General features: G+C 41.0%; 2 protein-coding genes across 2 annotated transcripts; one reads left to right on the forward strand and one right to left on the reverse strand.

Annotated features, from left to right (window-relative positions):
• Positions 1 to 193: 193 nt before the first annotated feature.
• atl1 (atlastin GTPase 1) lies at positions 194 to 12,743 on the forward strand. The gene is made up of 14 exons (XM_030044033.1): positions 194 to 347; positions 2,278 to 2,528; positions 3,952 to 4,086; positions 5,008 to 5,112; positions 5,410 to 5,460; positions 5,861 to 5,917; positions 6,146 to 6,238; positions 6,506 to 6,644; positions 7,484 to 7,611; positions 7,926 to 7,982; positions 8,096 to 8,167; positions 8,271 to 8,702; positions 9,571 to 9,585; positions 10,692 to 12,743. Exons 1-14 carry the CDS (start codon positions 314 to 316, stop codon positions 10,803 to 10,805), a joined length of 1,683 nt encoding a protein of 560 aa, XP_029899893.1. The 5' UTR covers positions 194 to 313; the 3' UTR covers positions 10,806 to 12,743.
• Positions 12,744 to 13,036: 293 nt separating this feature from the next.
• Positions 13,037 to 20,830, reverse strand: sav1 (salvador family WW domain containing protein 1). Its single transcript, XM_030044037.1, has 5 exons — positions 20,533 to 20,830; positions 18,662 to 19,147; positions 16,159 to 16,429; positions 15,705 to 15,860; positions 13,037 to 14,911 (listed from the first exon to the last, which is right to left on the reverse strand). Exons 1-5 carry the CDS (start codon positions 20,624 to 20,626, stop codon positions 14,698 to 14,700), a joined length of 1,221 nt encoding a protein of 406 aa, XP_029899897.1. The 5' UTR covers positions 20,627 to 20,830; the 3' UTR covers positions 13,037 to 14,697.
• Positions 20,831 to 20,977: the final 147 nt, after the last annotated feature.

A 20,977-nucleotide genomic window follows, 5' to 3' on the forward strand; every position in this document is an offset into this window, starting at 1 on the left:
GGTTATTTTAATGTAGTGATTATAGCTATTTATAACTGAACATGGTAGTTTCTGCAGTTTATTAGTTAGTTGCTTTAGTAACATGGAGATTTTGACAGTCTCACCTCGTTGCACATCTAAACTGGAAACAACAGACAACACTGCCCCCTGGCGATCAGTATAAATACCGCAGCACGCTGGGAATAAAAGCTCCATCATCCTCTTATAACAAGAGCATCGTTTTGGTGTAGATTGGGCATCCTCCCTATCCCGATCCTCATGACTACCGACTAGGGTTGTTCATTTAGAGTTATAGAGGGATAAGGATCACATTATGGCGAGAAACAAGAAAGACAGAGACAGCTGGGGTGAGTGTATGTACAACATTTATATTTCCTTGACGCGCATACCATTTTTTTTTTTATCCTGGCGATGCAAGGGTGTAAGCAATGCAGCTAATTAGATGTTTATTTTAGTCTCCATGATGAAACAGTCGTTCACATGGGATTTCATCACCGTTCAATTACCCGCTGCCTATTTTGTTGTTGATGATCTATGATATTATTAGTGGAGAGAAATAAGCCGTTCTGTTTGGCTCTTCGGATGGACATAAGTAATAGGCCTATAGACATTCAGGTGTATAACAACAGTCATTTTAGTGTCTTTTGGAATTATTTCGGATCAATAATGACAAATACAAGCATTAAAGACAGCAACACAATTTTAAAGGAAACATTATACTACAACCTACAAGTAAAAGCATACTGGAAATACATTGATAGAGAAGTACAGGCCCAGAGGCCTGAAAACAACCTTCTGATTTTTGTTCAGTCTGTCCATTTTATAATGAAGGGGTCAATTAGCGTGGACTAATACTGCACTAAGAAAACAGCTTGTCATCCCCATTGCATCCTCACCATTATCACCGTCATCACCACCTCTTCCAGCACTATGATCACCCCTATCCTAATGATCATTTCCATCACTACATGACCCACACTAGCTGCAGACACAGGCCTTCTAGGAAAGACACTGAGTGACTAAATCAGGGCTGAGGAAAGAAGGGAAATGCCGCTACTTGTCATTAGTGAGAGTTTAGTTGGACTGACCCAGTTAAAGCAGACAGTGCATGATGTAGTGGCTTTCTGACGTCTTATGCTGCTGCTAAGTAGGAGAAGAGCAGCAGCAGCTTGCAGCCTGCATGCTGGGCGTGTTTATAGGCAGCAACATGATCAGGTTAACCAGGCTCATACAGGGTGAGGCCTGTGCAGGAGACGTGAAGTCAAACTGGCAGTCCTCTCCAGGTCCAGCACGAAGCCACGGATGATTCCTCCTTAAATTATTCACACTGCATCCCCGGCAGGCTTCATTCATTTTAATGCACTCCCAAATTTTGTCTGCTTCACTTCTGTCACTGTGCCTGTGTAAGACTATTAGACAGTGTTAAAGCATAATTTTCTGTCATCCTATCAAAATCACAGTCACAACCACAACCACTCAGACCGGTGTGAGTGACGTAGTTGAGGATTTTCTTCCTTTTCCCAGAGATCCTCTTTTGGAAACAGAGCTTTGCAAACATTACATAGCCTAAGCCAGGTTTTCTCTAGCATAAAGCATAATGTTTCCAAAGATGGGATTTGCAAGATCAAATTTTCACACAGTCCAGTGAAAACCATCAAATCACTGCATCCCCTATAAGCGTATCTGTACAGTAAGGTCAGGCAATTTGCACGCTCTACATGAGACAGCAAAGATAGAAAACAGACTGAGTCACTGCCCAGAAAGCTCCGGACGTAGCTCTGAACACACATGATGTCACAGCATATGAACAGATGGGTTAGCAAAGCCTGATTCATTACTGGTAATAACAAGCTCTCTGGCTATGCTATCGATCTGGGACATCCACTAAGGCATAATGGACTTATCCTCCCTGCTTTATTGTTAAATGGAGTCCTGAATTTACACTTGCCATCACTGAGAGCTTGTGGCTGTCCACTCATTCACATGTATGATAACATCATTTTAAACTGACATCCCAGTTAAAATTACAAGCAGGGGCACAGAAAGGGATCTTGGAAATGTCAGCAAACAGAATAGCTGTTAACACCACCACCTTGTGTATTTATTCTCTACAAACTGGATTCAGATGTTTTTCCACCTTCTTTTTATATCCAACTATAGTCATTGTTGAAAATATCCGGAGTCTTTTTATTTCCTTCAAGGTCTTTCCTCTCCCTGTCTTGAACTGGAGTAAAATGTTTCACTGTTCTGTGTGGTTGCTATATATCACTCCTGTAGGGTCCTTCAGTGACAAGAATGTGTATGACTGGAGCTCAGAGGAGGAGGAGCCGGATGGACGGGCCCGTCCCGTCCAGGTGCTGCTGGTCAAAGATGATCACACCTTCGAGCTGGACGAGGCGGCCCTGAGCCGCATCCTGCTGGCAGAGGAGGTCAGGGACCGTGAGGTGGTGGCCATCTCTGTGGCCGGGGCTTTCCGCAAGGGCAAGTCCTTCCTCATGGACTTCATGCTGCGCTACATGTACAACCATGTGAGTGTCTGCAGGTCTGCTGGATGGAGAAAAGCTTTTGAGTCAGGAGTGAGACTGTCACCTTTCACTCTTACCCCAAAAATGCAGAAGTTTTATTGTTGTAGTCTGAGGCAGCCCTGGGCGATATATTGATATCATATCTGTGTTATAACATGTGGCTAGATATTAGCTGGGCTTTTCAAATATCATATTATTGTGATATGACATAAGTGTTATCTTCTAGTTTTAATGGCTGAATTACAGTCAAGGGATGCAGTTCCTTAACTCATTACACTGTTTTAGCTGTCGTATTATTTGCATCTCTCTACTTGATAGTTAATGATAGTTTCTCAAACTCCCCTGTTTATAATTATCTTACAAAAATATCAACACTCATCCCTACAGTATTGTCACATATCAATATCAGGGTACTCAGTCAAAGATATTCTGATATTTGATTTTGTTTGAGCCCTAGTTTGAGGTTAACTTCAGTTGCTGAATCTCCTTAACCCTATAAAGCCTGAACTATGAAAGAATTGTCAGAAAATTCCATTTTTTTAAAAATTGAACCCTTTATTTAGTCCTATAACAAAATGTAAAAAAAAAAAAAAAAAAAGATTTTTCAAAAAATATGTTATTACATATGATTTTTTCTGTTGTATCATATATGACAGTACTTGAAGTGCCAATGGTATGGTCCAGGGTGAACAGGGGAAGTTTCCAAAGGTATACAACAGTATTTTGGTCAAGTACTGATTAAACTGAAAATAGAAATGTGTTATTTGGTAACGTGATTCATATATGATACAAATGGCTTTATAGGGTTAATTGTGATTACTAAATTACTGCTTCTTTAAAAGAGTGTATGCTTTTTGCATATAGGTATGCTTTCATATTAGGGTTTCACTGATACTGGTTTCTTAAGGTCAATACCAATATTATTGCATAGGAACTGCCAATAGCTAATATTTCATCCTGAGATACAATATCTTTTCCAAAATAAAAAAGAATAGTGTTTAGTTTTTTCCTCAGTATTTAATTCTTGTCAGGGTGGAAAATAATCTAAAACAGCACTTAGACCATCTTGAAACCCACACTAATAAAATCCTTAAACAGTTTAAATATAAAATAGATTTAGCAGCTTCAGCGGGGTCACCCACCCAAACTGTTCGGCGGCAGGGAAACAATAGGAAACATCTCTGCCAATGCACAAAGAATGCATTTACAACAAGGAGGTGAAGAAGAGGAAAGAAAGTAATAATTAATTGCAGATTTTCAACTGTTTTATGTAGCTCTAGTCAGAGAGAAACCACATGACTTTCCCTCATCCAAAAGTCACTTAAATGCCAGATTGGTACATCAGTCTGTAGATTCATACATACACTGTATTTGCAGAAGTTTAAGTACAATATGATCTTAGTTGTTGTGACTCCATGCTGTTTAGGCGTCTGAAGACTGGCTGGGCGATCCGGAGGAGCCTCTGACCGGCTTCTCCTGGAGGGGCGGCTCAGAGAGGGAGACCACAGGAATCCAGATCTGGAGCGAGGTCTTCCTGGTGGACAAGCCAGATGGAAGAAAGGTGGAGGCTTTGTACCATTCACGAGTTGGATAAAGCAGAATCTCTGTGTCTGACCTAATTCAATACGCTGTAATACTATAATACTTTCTTCCCGATTGCTTTGTGTTGCTTGTTTTTTTTTAATCCACACAGCTTCACTCCTTTAAGTTTATACACTTGCACCAGTCCTCTGTTGTTTCTTAAGATGTTTTCAGGTGCTGATATTACTTTTGATTATCAGCTTAAGAGGATAGCACTGTCTTTTTTTTTTTTTTTTTTTTGAGGAATATATCCAGTTTGAAGGTGTTTGAAGGTGCTGAGAAACCTGGAGAAAATCCTGCGCCACGAGAGTGTTATACCTCCCTTTACACCTTCAGGCTGTGCAGAACTCAGCAGCAGAGATGTTAACTGGTGCAAAACAGACACCACATTGTTACACTGGTTGGCATCCAATTGTGTAGAGTTTATTTCAAGATCCTTTTTAAATCTCTGCAAGTTTTTGTTCCTAATGATTATACTGCAGCCCTTTTAGCCCCTTAATAACTTTAGATCCTGAGTCAAGGCTCTTTTTGCTGCTTCTTCAGGCCAGACTCACACTGAAACTGACCTTGTGTTCACCAAAAGAGCCCTGAGATTATGGGATGATTTGCTGATGAGCTCAGGCCAGCTAAGCCCACAGCAACCTTTTAATCTGCCTTTTATCTAATGATTTACCTTCATCCATCTTAAATGTGTTTGTCTTTTTTATATCTCTCCGTCCCTCATTTAATTTGTTTGCATTATATAAACGGTTTCTTCTTTTAATGCAACAAACTTGACGGTCTTTAACTCAATCTTCCTCGCCACTCACACTAGATTATTTGTTCAGCATAAAAGAAGAACAAAAGACACACTGAGCTGCCTAAAACGCAGATGAAGATCTTGTGCTGTGTGTTTCTGCAGGTTGCTGTGCTGCTGATGGACACCCAAGGCACCTTCGACAGCCAGTCGACCCTGAGGGATTCAGCCACCGTGTTTGCATTAAGCACCATGATAAGCTCCATGCAGGTACAGCCCATCTGATTACATGAATGAATAAATAAATACATAAATAAATAAATAAATACCACATGCATATTTATGTGTATAACTCGGTGGGTAAAAATAGTCTGTGGTGTGCTCAAAACAGTGTTGTCTTGCTTTAGACATTTTGCTATTTTTTTTTTATATCAGTCCAGAACAATATTTTTTCTCTGCAGTCAATGAAACAAAAGTGGTGTTTGTTAAATAGGTGTGCAATGTTTTTTTTCCCACTTGGAACTGGTTTAAAGAGACAACACTGTGTTCATTTTTTTTTTTTTTCAGGTATACAACATCTCGCAGAATGTACAGGAGGACGACCTTCAGCATTTACAGGTAACTAGTAACACTGGCCCACCTGAATGCATAACAGAGGGCATTTAGAACAACAAAAAACTTTTTTTTTTTGCCAAACAAAATTGTGTTTGACTGTGTGCTTTGATGCATAACAGAAAGATACTGCACTAACATACAGAAACATAATTCAGAAAGCAAAACCATCATAGTCAAAAGCTGTAAAAATGCACATTTACTGATATCACCACTCTGAGTTCATGTGCTCCGGGAGACTTTCTTATTAATACTGTAAATTCACAGCTCTCAATTGTTTCTATTAATTTTAGCTATTGCACTGGGAATGGATTATCTTTTTTTCATGGGAATAACTATGTTACTGCAATAGATAGTCCTGAAATTTCACATATTCACTGATTTTTGTCTCATCACTTTATTTCAGCTTTTCACTGAGTATGGAAGGCTAGCAATGGAGGAGACTTTCCTCAAACCATTCCAGGTATTAATTTCATTTCTTGGTTTTGCAACAATAAAACAGCCACGCCTGGGTATAAATACATTAACAAGTTGTTAATAGCGTTTGTTTTAAGCAGTTTGAATATTAGTATATTAGAAACTTTACACAGAAAAAAGGATGTGGAAATGACTTTAGTGCTTTTTCTGTGATTTACAATTTACCTGACACTATGTGCACTTTCTGTGAACTTTATATATATTTTCTTTCCAGTCCATGATTTTCCTCGTTCGAGATTGGAGTTTTCCATATGAATTTCCCTACGGACAGGAGGGAGGCATGAAGTTCCTGGAGAAGAGGCTTAAGGTCAGATGTCACTGATGTTACTGGGGTCAGAGGTCAATTCACTTTCAGTGCAGTCAAATCAGGAAGTTAATTTTCTTTTCTAAATGCACTAATGAATGACACATTGAGGGTAAAAGACATTAGTTAAACCACCAAAGTTTCTGTTTGCCTTTGGCTTTGATTAAAGTCAGGTTTAACTCTATTGAAAACAGTATGGAGCCAAATGAGGCTAACTCGAGCCTCTCAAGGACGCTTAATTTGATCTGTGCCGTCATGTTTGTCGTGCAGATCTCAGAGAATCAGCACGAGGAGCTGCAGAACGTGCGCAAACACATCCACTCCTGCTTCACCAACATCTCCTGTTTCCTGATGCCTCACCCTGGCCTCAAAGTGGCCACTAACCCTCACTTCGATGGAAGAATCAAAGGTACCTACCTATATCACAGATCAGGCTATCACAGAATCCGAAGTCATTTTTCTTTTTAATTCAGCTAACTTTGTGCATAGAACAACTTTGACTTGATTTGTTATAGCCATACATCACATTAGACATAAAACAACATTGTTATAGTTTAAAAATACAATTATAATAACACATAAACATCTAAAAGTGGAAATTGACCAGGGAATAGATCTATTTTAGGGTAGTATATAATTTAGTAGCACAAGGGTATACAAACAAGTAGGAAATAAAAAGATATGGGTAAATGTATTGGATATATATAAGTGGAAATTTAACAAGCAGCTCTTTTATGTATAGAGTATGCTAGATTCTCTGCTGGAGCCTGAATGATGGCAAGCCACAGAAGTCAGTAATAGAAAAAAATGGATTTGTATACAGATCTGGAGAGTATTGCCCAGGGTTACGGAGCATAAATCGATATAAATACGCAATTATTCATCAGTATAGACCGTAGGATGGCAAGTGCAGGTGCCAGATGCCAGCGTGCTGTTGGCCACTGCAGTACACGGTGTTTGTGGTGCACACTTGAGTTATTGATTAGTGCCGCCCGGGGGAAGGAGCTGTTCTTGTGCCTGGTTGTTTGTGTTCTGAATGTTAGAAAACACTTCCAGGAAGCGAGAGCCGGGTTTATGTGGTGTTCATGGTGTGAGGGGTCAGCGACAATCTCTCCCACAGGCTTCCTGCACCACCACAGATGGAAAAAATAAAAAAAAGATTGAGCAAACACAGTTGTTTTCCAGTACACACACACACACACACACACACACACTCTTGCCTAAAGCTGTCTCCTCTCCATCGTCCAGAGATCGACAGCCAGTTCATAAACAACCTGCAGGTTCTGGTGCCGTGGCTTCTGAGCCCGCGTAACCTCGATGTGAAGGAGATCAACGGCAGCAACATCACCTGCCGAGGCCTGGTGGAGTACTTCAAGGTCAGAGCTGTGCACGGGACCATAATACTGTAAAACGCACAAGCTTGCTTGAGTAGACCCCATCGTATCTGCAAATCAGACTTCCACTGGTAGCCTAAATATTATCACATTTGAGAGCCAACACCACTACAGAATATTAAATGTTTTCCTCTATTTGCATTGTATCTTCTACTTCTTGTGCTGCACATCTTCACCTCTTGATACCTTTTCTATTTTATGAGCTATTAAACTCTTTACAGCCAATATATCTTTGCACTGATATCAAAATCTTGCATTTATTGTGCTTGATGATTTAAGTAATTTATATATTTCAGGCATACATCAAAATTTACCAGGGAGAGGAGCTGCCACATCCAAAATCCATGCTGCAGGTACATTTTGTTCCTGTTGCATTCACACCATAGTGCGTCCTTCTTGTTGATCACATGTTACAGCTGATTGCAAAACAAATCACACTACAGTTTTTGCATGTGTTCCCTCTCAGGCGACAGCAGAGGCGAATAACCTTGCAGCAGTAGCAGCAGCAAAGGATATGTACAATAAGAAGATGGAGGAGGTGAGTGAAACAGCAAAGGGGTATTCTAAGAAAGTATGTGCTGTAAACCTTCTACATCCACCTGCTTCTTCCTCTTTTCCCTTTCTGTCCCCCCTCCCGCCAGGTCTGCGGGGGCGACCGGCCCTTCCTGGCCCCCAGCGAGCTGCAGGCCAGACACAGCGTCATCAGAGAGGAGGCCCTGCAAGTTTTCCGGGGGGTGAAGAAGATGGGAGGCGAGGAGTTCAGCCGCCGCTACCTGCAGCAGCTGGAGGCGGAAATTGACGAGGTCTTCGTCCAGTACATCAAGCACAATGACTCCAAGAACATCTTCCACGCAGCCCGCACACCGGCCACCCTGTTTGTGGTCATCTTTGTCATGTATGTGGCTGCGGGCATCACAGGCTTTGTGGGTGTGGACATCATTGCCAGTGTGTGTAACATGATCCTGGGCCTGGCGCTGATCACCCTCTGCACCTGGGCCTACATCCGGTACTCTGGCGAATACCGAGAACTGGGCGCTGTCATCGACCAGGTGGCCGGCGCACTGTGGGACCAGGTAACTCCGAGAAAACAGTCGCATCCATAACACAGTACAAGTACAAATTGCACATTTAATCTGAAGAATATGCAAAGCAAAAAAAAAAAACAAAACAAAAAAAAAAACACCAAGAGCTAGTGAAATGTCATTTTTGAGAAATCTAGTTGCAGGCACAGCGACCACTACAGTCACAGTTTGTGACCAACACCAAAACTGGTCAGAGCTGATGCTACCAGTCCTGTCAGTGGGTTTGTCATTACAAATGCACACCAGACAGCCAAGCTTTGTTCAAACCCACAGAACTTTATTTTAAATTTTAGTGGAGATCCCAAGGTTTCCAAAGATACCAAACATGGCCTGCTGAATTAGAAGGAAATGCATATCCAATAATGCACAAGACATGTTTATATTTTCTTTGAAATAGTGCAGCCATAAAACAATGACATCTTACATTTGAATATTTCATTCAGCCCACATGTGATGTAGCAGACACAGCAGACAAAGAATATATATGCGCTTTTGTGTAATATAGATTTATTTTCTTCTGACTTTGAGGCCACTTAAGGGAAATTTTAATGGAAAATAAGAGTTTTTGAACAGGTTAAGGTTTAGATAAGGATCTGTGCCTGTTGTAAATTATTTTCCTATGATAGGACCATTTTCAGTTTGTGGCTCTCTGTCTCTCCAAGTCTATGTCAGTAACATCTGGAATATTTTAACCACTAGGTGGCAACAATCTCTTTTAAATCAAGCAGGAAAAGGCCAGGAAATAGGGCAGCAAGAGTGCATTACTGTCTGTATTTTGGTAGAATGTTTTTTTAATTTAAATTCTTGTTACATGTGTGTGCTCACATTCTATATGTTTTCCTTCTATGCCTTTCTGCAGGGGAGCACGAATGAGGTAAGTGGAGCAAACAAAGTGGAAATATTTACAAAAGCTGTGATATAAAGAGCAACTTTTTGGCCAGCACGGATGGGCAACCACGCCTCAGATTTTCCTCAGCATTGTTACTTTGATGAAATAGGAACATCTGGTTGCCAGGACACATTTGAACTGATTTTTCACTCTTTGTGTTGCTTTGTTGCCTCTTTCTGGAAGTGTTGCCCATCAACTTTGCCTCCCAAAAGGCAATGTACCCCTTTCTCCACAACCAACTCAGTGACTATGAAAATCTATCACTGACAAAAGTACTTCCTCCTTAATTGCAAAAGTCTTTAATAATACCAAAGAACAACATTTTGGCCTTTAGACATCTTTGTATATACCACAATTCAAGATGGAGTAAATTCCAAACTCCTATGTCTTCCAAAGTCTCAATTATAGGCACAGATTTCAGTTTCTTCAGTTTTATTTAGAGAAACAGCATTGTTTTGGTCCTTGAAAATTGAGGGACAAAAACATTTACACCATATATATATATATAAATCCTGACCATATGACCTTTAACCTCACCCAGAAAGACACCTTATCTACCTAAAGGTCAAACACATATGCTACCACAAGAAAGAAACACAAAATACAATACAAAATCTCAGACATATACAGTATATATAAAAGGATAAAGCAATAACACACACTTATATTTGACAGTAAAATAAAAAACTTACATCCACAAAATTCTTATAGATGGGTTATATTGTGCTGAAGAGTAAAATCTCTTTAAAAGGCAGACTATGCAGTTTCAAATGGGAGGGCACGGCACTTTGTTGACTAGTGTCAGGAAGGATTAACCCCTCAGGTTCATGCAAGGACTAATAATCCAAAGAATTAATGTAACACTTTTTAATGCCTGTCTTGAATCTGATGTTTTAATGCACACAAAAACATGAGTTAAATGCTCTTCTGATCTGGGCTATGATGGAGTAAAAGAGTCATCCTGAGGTATTTCTAAGTTATATTCTAGTGGCATTCATTGTTTTTGTGCCACATTATAACAAGGTGGGGTGGCCCTCCCCTTTTCAAACGGCACATTTCTGCCTTGAACATCTTCATCTCCCCCTCCACAGGCTCTCTACAAGCTGTACAATGTAGCGGCCAATCACAGGCACCTGTACCACCACGCCTTCCCCGGGCCTCAGGTGGAGGAGGTCGCCGAGGAACACAGCAGGAAGAGGGACTGATAGCGGCGACGGGGACGGAGCAGGACACAGCAGAGCAGGGACCTCCTGGTGAGACAGTAGCATGATGGGAGATGGACAGAGCTGGAAGGAGAGGCGGAGGGGAGGAACCCGCCCCCCTCTCGCTTATCGGGCACTCTTTTATTCTGGTATTGGCTGGTACGGTCCACCAATGCATTCACTTGTTTAAAAGCTAAATATGGGACTATGTAACGTTCATATATAGGCAATGCCAGGGCATCCCCTCGGTGGATGCATGCTTTCAAGCGACGGTTGCCATGTATCATCGTCTCTCTCTCACTTTGATGTTTATTTGTCTGTGAAAAAGAAACACCTGTACAGATAATAAGGCACTCTGCCAGAGACCTCGGCCAACACACGCTACATCCAACCTCCAGTTCGGCCGCTGAATCCCCATCAGCCGGCTTTTTATCATTTGTCACCGAAGATGATTTGAAGTATTGCCAAATCCGTGCTCCATTCGTGATGATTGTTCCGTTTTTTGAGGTTTAGTGCTGTTTATTAATGAGAAACAATATCTATGCCATGTTTTTTGAAAGCCAAAATACGTACTGTATGTTAGATAATGAGGCATACACACATACATCATCAGCATGGTTAAAACAAAACAAAACAAAACAAGTGTCCGTCATCTTAAGTTCTCAAAGCAGGTATTCTTTCTTAAAAAAAAAAACAAAACGTAGAAGTTGAGAGTGTTTTGAGTTTTAATGGTCGTGAAGTGGTGCTGTGCCATAACATGTAAAAAAATAAAGAAAAAAAAGAAAAAAAAAAGAAGAAGAGGACATCAGTAGCAACCGGGCTACATGCGGACACTCGATGGGCATAGTGCACATGTTTATTATTAGTTGTATATCTCTTTATGTTTCGTTTCAGAGGTTGGGCCGGTGGTGTTACTTTTGTGTTCTGGATCAGGGAATAGATTTGTGTGAAATAATATTAGTCTCTGGGTGGTAAAGAAACACAGTAACAACGATTCAAAGTTTACACAACACTGCTGACATTATCTCTCACCTCATAGTCTGCTTGCACAGTTTTGTAATGATGCAGTGTAAACAGGTCCCGATCGTCCTTTTATATGGGTTTGGCCTTTGAGGGTGGTGGTGGTGGGGGGGAAATGTGTTTGGTTCCATTGTAGTGTAGAGGTGGGCGAAACCATTGTTGTGTTTCTCACTGAATGTTCGAGCAAATCCGTGGAATGTAGCTATTCTGTGGCCACTGAGGAATCAAAACTAGATGTCATTAGGCGGGGCATGGAGCCTGCTTTGGAAAGAGTCTTCATACCAGATTCTCTTCTCCTCAGCCTTACACACTTTTGTTTCTATTTACGCATCTGTGGAAACCATTGCATGGAGAAAGAGGCCAGTCTCGAATCTGTGTTTCCAAAACAGCTTGCATTTGTAATCAAACGGCTTGTGTTGGTGACAGCACTTTTTTGTGTTTGAATACTTGGGCTTAGTAGACTGTTACTGTACATTTGTATAACTGTGCTTGTTTTTTTTTTTTTTTTTTCGCTCACTGAATAACCCAGGATCATAGAAATGTCACTGTAAAACGCTTGCATCACATAGAACTGCAGCATCAACATGTATTTTTTTTTTTTTTTAACATGTTGATCATCTGCAGGACAGGATTACTGTCATGGATACTTAGCAAGTTTATCCTGAGGTTTGACCTTCAGGAATTGAACTTTTTAACAAGGCACTGCGGCAGAGTGGCTTCTTGAGAGTCTTCCACAACATAGATCAACATCAGAGAGGCCTTCGGACAAGGAAACATCTCAGCCCATGGCAACATAAATGGTGTTTTTCACGTCTCATTTTCTAACGACTGCAAATTGGAGTGTCGTCTGCATTCATAGCTCAAGTCAGTAGCATACTTTTACGTGATGTGTTGTTTTCACACTCCAAATGAGTTATGTATATATATATATATATAAAAAAAACACTACAGGATACATGTTTCTTGGGTCGAACAGTTAATTTATAAAGCCACCGTGATCGACACTTTGAGCAAATCTGGAAAGCCTCAGTGTATTCAAAGGTCATCAGATGAAGCAACCTCTTCTTAAGTATAGAGCTCACTAGGTCAAGCCTGCTAAGTTTCAACACACGCATTGCCAAATTTCAGTAACAAAGAAATAAATAAAGCTGGACCAAATTAAGTAAAACCAGACTTGAGTTATTTATTTTTAAAGCTGATACCCTTTCAGGAACATTTGGTGGCAGTATTTATTTTTATGCATTTGTTTTCTACAGGTTTGTTTTTAGTAAAGCCACTTATTCTAATTTGAAGCTCCATGTGACAGTGTCTGGAATGAGCAGCAAACTGCAACATTAACCTCAGATTTTTCTTCACAGCAGACTTTATTGCTTATGTCCTGTATTTGCAATCCACAAAATTAGATATGTACAAAGTAGTGACACCATTCTGAAGAAAAAATGTGATTGAGACCTTCTTGCATAGCAACAGACATTAAAAAGAAGGTTGAGGGCTTTCAGAGAGCTACTGTTCACTTATCAGGCAACCTTTCAGGATATTAAAAAAAAAAAATGTTTAGATTTCCAATCACTCACATACAAGTCCTGTGAAACATCTGAATTTGTTATTCTTGCTATTACATATTAGTTATGAAAGTATATGGAATAACTGTCATTTCCAACAAATGTTAGTAAGGGACTGGTGCCAATCTCTTTGTGCTAAAAAAAAAAAAAAAAAAAATCTGGCATTCAAACTTCCTGAATACCTAGAGAAGAGGTTTGATTAGTGAACAATGGCATTTTCTTCCAAAAACCTGAACCTTCCCTTTAAGCACGGAGGAGACCGTGTCAGTCCATAAAAATAAGGCATTACATACCAAGGCAAGAAATATCCAGACGGAAAAAAAACAACACAAAACAGAAAATGAAACTGCACTTATGTGGCAAACTGAACTCATCTTCTGTAGTGTGAAAGTGTAACTTAAAAAGTTCCAGTAGCTTATTTATGTTTCATTATACACACAAGAATATTCCTGACTTACAGTAATGCCGAGAGCCAAGAGATGCTCAAACCACTGCATCAAATGTGATGCTTCATCCAACAAGGTCTTTAAATAAAGACATTTTTCATATCAAAACTTAAATATCTGTTAAAGTTTTGGTGGATTGTCTTATAAAGGATATGTCATAAAAAAAGAATACAATACACACTTCTGTTGAATGTAAAGGAGTATTGTTTCATTTTATGGGGGCTACAAATAGGAATAAAGCAAAGGAAAAAATATTCATGAAGTAATTCATATGGAAACAAATTAGAAGACGCCTGCCTTTTCTCCTGTAGGAAAAAATGACATAGTAGCTGTTTAATACAAGATATGAGCAGACACTGTAAAAATTCTGCTCTTTTGATGAAAAAGGCACAATCTCGGGATGTTCTTCAAGAGTCAAACAAAGAACAAGAGCAGATATTTCAGACTTGCCCCTCAGTCTTTAAAAAAAAAAAAAAAAAAAAAAAAAAAAAATCCATACAGCAATTTAGTTTTGAGGACAGTGGCTGTAAATGGCACTCATTCTTGTCTCTTCTGAGATACAGCACATTAAATTTAATTTTTTTTTCTTCACTTGAGTGTTTTTTGTCTTTCCAGTCACATGGTCATTCATAACTTGACTGTCACATGGGGGGAGAGGCCCCTGGCGAAGCCGCAGCCAATGTGCGTCTCAACTTCCTGGCTGATATATTTGGATCAAGCGAAGGCACAGATGTGTTTGGTAAAGAGGCAATTAAGAGTCAATCATGATTTCAAAAGAAACCCTGACCGCTCCCAAACTGTAGAAACCTCAGAGAGGAGTGGCCGGGCTCCATATAGGCAGCGAGAATTCCCCGCGACACATACAAATCACATGTTCCCTATGAAGTTTTTGTTGGGCTGCTGGGCGTACCACTGCTGCCGCTGCTTGCGAGCATCCACCTCTGACAGCAGCGCCTGCCGGTACGCCTCGTAGGATTTGACAATGTGTTCCAGCTCCTTCATGAACAGCAGCTTCAGCATACCCTGGTATGTGTCCAAGTCCACCAGCTGGAACAGCTCCCACTTCAAGATGTGGTCATACCTGATTTAGAGGAAGAGATTCATGCTACCTTAATATGAAACAGGCTGTGAACACGGCCACAACTAATACTGCAAAGTGGAGGACTAGCTCTTTAGCCACATGTGGTGTACTAGCTTTAGCCAAATGATTGCTGATTCTTTGTGGTATAGTACAGAAACTAATGAATTATCTATGTTCAGAACATCCAGTTTTCTATTCACTCTGCAGCAAAGTGAAATGCATCAAACAAAGATGCCTTAAGAGGAACCACAAGCTTCAATAATCACACGACACAGCTCTCATCTGGAACTTGGAAAAACATAATAAATTTGAAATGTCTTGCAGTGCCCCAGTCTTTGCCAAATGTGAAACTTCCTGACTTACGTGACTATCGTTGAATTTTGACCCATGAAAATGTAATATGATGTTTTTTTTTCTTAATCAAACTTTTAAACACACATTCAGATTCAGAGATCTCATTAAAGTTTATTATTCTGTGTTAATCTGCGGGAGAAGGTGGCCACAGTGGAAAAATAAATATTACATTTGGTGAATAACTAGTTATTGGTATTTTTTTTCCAATTTAGGATGACAAAATCCTGTGTCATTCCATTACAAATTTATTCAATTCCCTGATTTTCCCTGTCGGTAGTGGACTTTGAAGAAATCCATGACTCTTCCAGAAATTCCACCAACCAGGGTCTTAATAAAATTTCTTGCTGTGTCTTTGTTTATTATAATTTATGACAGGGAGGTGGTTCAGTTTAAAAAGCACACTGGATTTCATGAGGTGCCAAGCTCAGTCAGTACTCACTTGAGCGGGGCGCGGGCATACACCTGCAGCCAGTCTGGGATCTCAGCCGTGTGGTACGGGTTAGCTGGCACCAGGACAGGCTGGTTCCTCTCTGCGGGCCGGGGCTGATAGGTTACAGGAGGCGGCAACGGTGGGGGCTGATCATAGCGAGGCACACTGGAAGGGAAAACACAAAATGGTGTAAATTGGTCTGTTCATCTGTGGAATCTTGAAAAAAATTGTGAATGTTAGGCCCCTCCATACTATTTCAAAAGACTGTGCTTGCTTAATAACCCAGTGTGACACTTGCAAATGTGGCACAGTAAATTTACTGGCAAGTGTATTCTACTAATGCTTTAAAATGCCTGGAGGCACTGACAAGATTTTAAAAAATTGGTAAAAGCTGAAGGGATACAAATACATCCAACAGCTTTATGCAATTGAAAACCTTTAAGGTTTTACACTAGTGGCACACCTTGGAGCGCACGGGTGACGATACTGTGCCCTCTTGTTGATGTGGTCCACGTAGTAAACCCCGAACTCGGCCGACTCCACCTTCTCCCAGCCAGGAGGGAGCCCTTCCCTCTCCAGAGGATGGCTCCAGTGTGTAGTGTTAGTGTTGTGGTCGATGTAGTACTTCCTGCCACGGATGGTCCAGTCGACGGTCCAGCCGGCCGGAAGGGGGAGGTCCTCTCCCGTCAGACTGGAGAGGTTCCCCAGGGACTTGGCCTGTATTCGACCTATGCCTGAGGAAAACAAATAATTTTTTTTTAGAAACCTTGAGGGACTGGGAGAGATGTCTGACCAAACATACAGTGGACTTGCAGCCAGCAAACAGGGCCTGTGGGAAAGAAAAACAAATTGTTTTGGGAAAAATTCCTAATAGCATGGACATCCTGTATCACAAAATGTGATTTGGAGGACAGGAACGTCCATTACTTCTGACTAGTAAGGTATACACACCATGACAAAAGGAGGAATGCAATGAGTCACATTTAAGCAAACAAATTTAAAGCACTGCTTGTACAGTTTTTAAAAGCTACAGTGATTTTGGACGGGCTTGCTTACTATCTATGATACTGTGACTCTTGTGACGCAGCAATTTGATTCTGAACTACGTCATCTGATGAATGGTAGGAAATGGGAGTGTTGTTACTTCTGGACAGGAAGGCAGAGATCTCTGCATGGCCAGACATACACACAGGGGCTTTCACTGGAAGAGAATAAACCACTCAACACCCATACACTCTGTAAAAACACTACAGACAGCAGAGTAGGCTCATTCATCAGGTTCTGTACTTATGACTGCAAAGAATGTCAAGCAAAGAGTTCTGAATGAATTAAACTGAGCAAGGCCTATCAAGTGTGCCGCCTCAAAATGAATGAGCCTGAAAAGAGGCCCAGATGTGGTTGCAACTGCAGCAGCACATATTAAAAACAGAAGAGGACGGGTGGGAAAACAGAATATCTCAGCAAAATGGCCGCTAGAATCTGATAAATTCTGCACGAGAGTGACAGCAACAGAGCCGGAGCTCTTCGCCAGCTGGTGAGTGAAGGGCTGGAATGTGCGAGCGCTCCACAGAAATGCACTCCTCCTCCTCCACCACTTCATCATCATCTCTGCCCTTTTCTTCACAAAAATGCCTTGAGCCATACTCGCTGCACAACTGAAACTCAATGCATCAAAGGAATGTCGCTGGATATAATCAAGAATAGTCTACTGTGCTTACGAATGGTGATGCAGCAGATACTTAAAAAGAGGGTAAACTAACAAAATCCAGACGGTAATCACCAAAAAACAATAACCACCACCTATCACTGACAATGAATTGTTACTGACTAATTATTAGTCATAGACTGCATGATTGGGTAACATTAATTTGTTTACTTTCTTGAAAGTACAATTTTGTGTAACTTATACTTGTGTGATGTTACTATAATGTGAAAACTTACAGCTGTTTAAAAAGTGTTATTCCTCAACAACAACTCCGGTTACACAACTCAGTGCATTAGTCTAACATGTGTAATGTGCACATATAGAAAGCAGTAACAAAGCACACAGATGATTCATAGTGAGTAGACTGAGGTTGAGACATTTGACTGGGGGCGGTCTGCAAATTGCTAGTTTCCCGCCAGAAAGATTTAGCAAACAGAAAGGCGAAAAATGCAGCACCCCTAATGCTTGTTTAAGTTCATTCCAAACAAGGCTCCCTGTTATGTGATAGGTGGGCCCAAGATAATGCTAAAGAATAGACACCAAGTTGACAAGTCAGCCACAAAATAGAAGGTTCTCAATCTTTGGGGGCGGGCTGGAAAATTCCTATGACCCCCTCAACATTTAATCTGATGGAAATTGAACAAACACATCATAGTGATGTTTACTATGTAGAAAGCAAACAAAAAAAAACCCATCTCATTCCAAAGGCGAACTGAAATAAAGTTGCTCTTTTGAGTTGGTCAATGAGCAGTCTGCATTGTTTTCATAGCGGCCTGTGTGTGGTCCAAAAGCCATCCACAATGGTTTTGCCATTTCAAAATAGCAATTATATATTGTTAGATCCAATTCAGTTCAACTGCAAATTCCTCTAGGGACCCCATTTTCATATCAGGTGGCCCCAACGTTGGCAAAAATTATCCTAAAACATTTCCTATAAAACAAACCAGAAATGTCACATATAGACTAACCAGTGTGTTCTGAGTCACTAGTAAACCCAGACACGACTGCTCCACTTTCATTTCTGAGCATTTGCTGTAACAACAAGCAGCTGTAATATGTCCTGGTGTCTGCCTGACATGTACTTTCAATATCAAGAGTGTAATTCCAGCCTGTGACCTTTGTCACATTTTATGCCCTCTGCCTCCTATCTTTCTCATCACTCTGTGGTGTACAATCTTACGACATAGAAACATGGGAGGAATAACTGTGAAATTATTAATTAATACACTGGTTTTCCTACCAAAGCACATTTCATGTTTACCTGCAGGGGGTCTGCTGGGAGCTGGGGGTGTGTGTTGTGGTGCCAGTCTTTGGAAGTTGTGTTCGTTGTGTTCATAGTATCTATAGTCCTCAGGAAAGCGGTCTGGGACCCTCCTGGGCTGGCGCTGCGGCTGGTGCTGCTGGTTGTCATAGTAAGGTTCGGGGGGGTAATAATATCTGGCAGCGTCCCCGTTCTCGGACATGGGGCTCACGTCTGTGAGGAAGGACTGTGAGGAGCCTCCATACTCATGGGGCAGGTCTCCCAGGCTGCGGGGCAGGTATGGAGGTGCCGACATCCGGTGGCTCTCTCTTCGGGCCACCTCGTGTGGAGGCCTCTGCACCGGGGTGCGGAGGAAACTCTTGTTGCGGGCCACCACTGGCTCCCTGTTGGGTGCCACGGGATAGGCAGATGGGCCCATCTCTGGCAGTGAGACCTCTGTGCGTCTGGGAATAGTGGGTCCATGGCGGATGAAAGAGGGCATAAGATCTGTAAACAGGTGAGCAAGGTGAATGTAGCTGTCAGTACCAGTTGAAAGAGACATACAGTTCTTATAGGCTTACTGAATTAGGAGTCAAGAAGCACATAAGTGAGCACAGAACTAAATTTATCTAATGCATTCAAGGGGTGGGAATCACCAGAGGCCCCATGATATGATATTATCACAATACGACAGTATTGCGATTTTCAACGTTTTGAAATGTGCGTGTTGTCATATCATGTACTGCAATATATCGCAATTTATAACCTTATAACCAATTATGTAGCCAAGTGAAAACTTTCGCCACATCTGTTTTATTTAACAAGAAAGTTTTCATAATGTTCATCTCACTTCAATCATTTTTATTGCAGGAAAATGGGATTGTCAAGCAGACTGACCAACTCTGTCATAAAAACCTGTCATATATGTTGCATCAATTCTTGATGATACAATACTGATACTTGGTGTCCGTATATCAATACAATATTGCCTCACAAAATATCTTGATACTATGCTGTATCAATTTTCTTTCCCCACCCCTAATGCATACAGAGATATGTGAATTTTTTCCTTACCAAAAGCGAGTTTATTTCTAATTAAAGCAAAATTATAACCATCACATCCTTCCAAAGAGTCCAGTTTGTTCCACCAGTAAAACTAAAGTTTAATCGCAATTTAAAGTACCAAGTCAACACAGTCTAACTACTTAACCTTAGTAGGTAACTAGTAACTAGCTGGTTAGTTAGAATCAGACAAGAAAAAAGGAAAAAAAATAAAAAATACAACTCCAACAAAGACAACAGTTTGTACACTGCAGACAAATTGTGGGTAAAGGTAAAGGAGACTTTAATTGTCTTACAAAGTAAATGTTTTAGTTAATTTGACAACAAAAGCCAAAAACCACACCATCCAAAGTACATCCAGTCACTCCAGAGCAGATGTCAACACTCATTTCAGTGGCTGCCTATGGACAAACGCAGCCAGCGACAAATCTGGCTCTTTGGTGAACAATATCGCCAGCATTTTATGAACCCAAATAAATCACAACGTTAGCTGTAAAACAATAAACACCCTGACCCGGTTATTCGCTTAAGTGCCAAGTTGTGAGCCAACATTAGTGAACATTAGCTCACGACTTTCTCATATACGAGTGGTGGGTCTCTAAGCTAACGTAGCAAGTCGGTTAGCAATTAGCACTGAATTAAAAAAGTGAGTAAACTAGTTGGAGCTCACAAAACAACACTTGGTGGCAAACGTGAGAGTTGTTTATCAAGCTTGTGAGCAAAGTGAAATGGCAAAACGGGTCGACAAATTAAGCTCTCCCCGCTGGTTAGGTTAACTTTGGTTAGCATGTTAGCCGTTAGCTGTGAGTCTACTTGTTGCGCTCGCTTACTTCTCAGGAGCGGAGAGGTTTCCTTCTTCACATATTTCCCGTGTACCTCGGCTGGTTTCGACGCTTCGTTTTTACTTTTCTTTCGTGAGAGCATAACTCAAGCCTAGGGAACATCAACAACGCGGCTCTGTAATTTCATGGCACATTGCCTTGAGGTTTGCAGACGTCCCTTTCGAGCTGTAACGCGTAGAAAGCGTACATTTTTTAGACTGTAAATAGGCTAGCAGCAAGTTAGCCGGCTAACTTTAGCGGCTGGATGAGCGTCGTCCAGCAGCCCGTCCGCACTGAGCAGCCCTCCACTCCCACTCCCGGTCTATAGAGGGATCGGTCCCTGCCCATCCATCACCTTCTGCAGGCACACTGACAACCAGAGAGCCATAAACACAGATGAGGATGATGATGGTCACCTTCACGGCTTGTGCACTCATGCAAAAGGTGTGATTTT

Source organism: Myripristis murdjan, chromosome 22 (genome assembly GCF_902150065.1).
Source record: "Myripristis murdjan chromosome 22, fMyrMur1.1, whole genome shotgun sequence".
In the NCBI taxonomy this organism is placed as follows: Eukaryota; Metazoa; Chordata; class Actinopteri; order Holocentriformes; family Holocentridae; genus Myripristis; species Myripristis murdjan.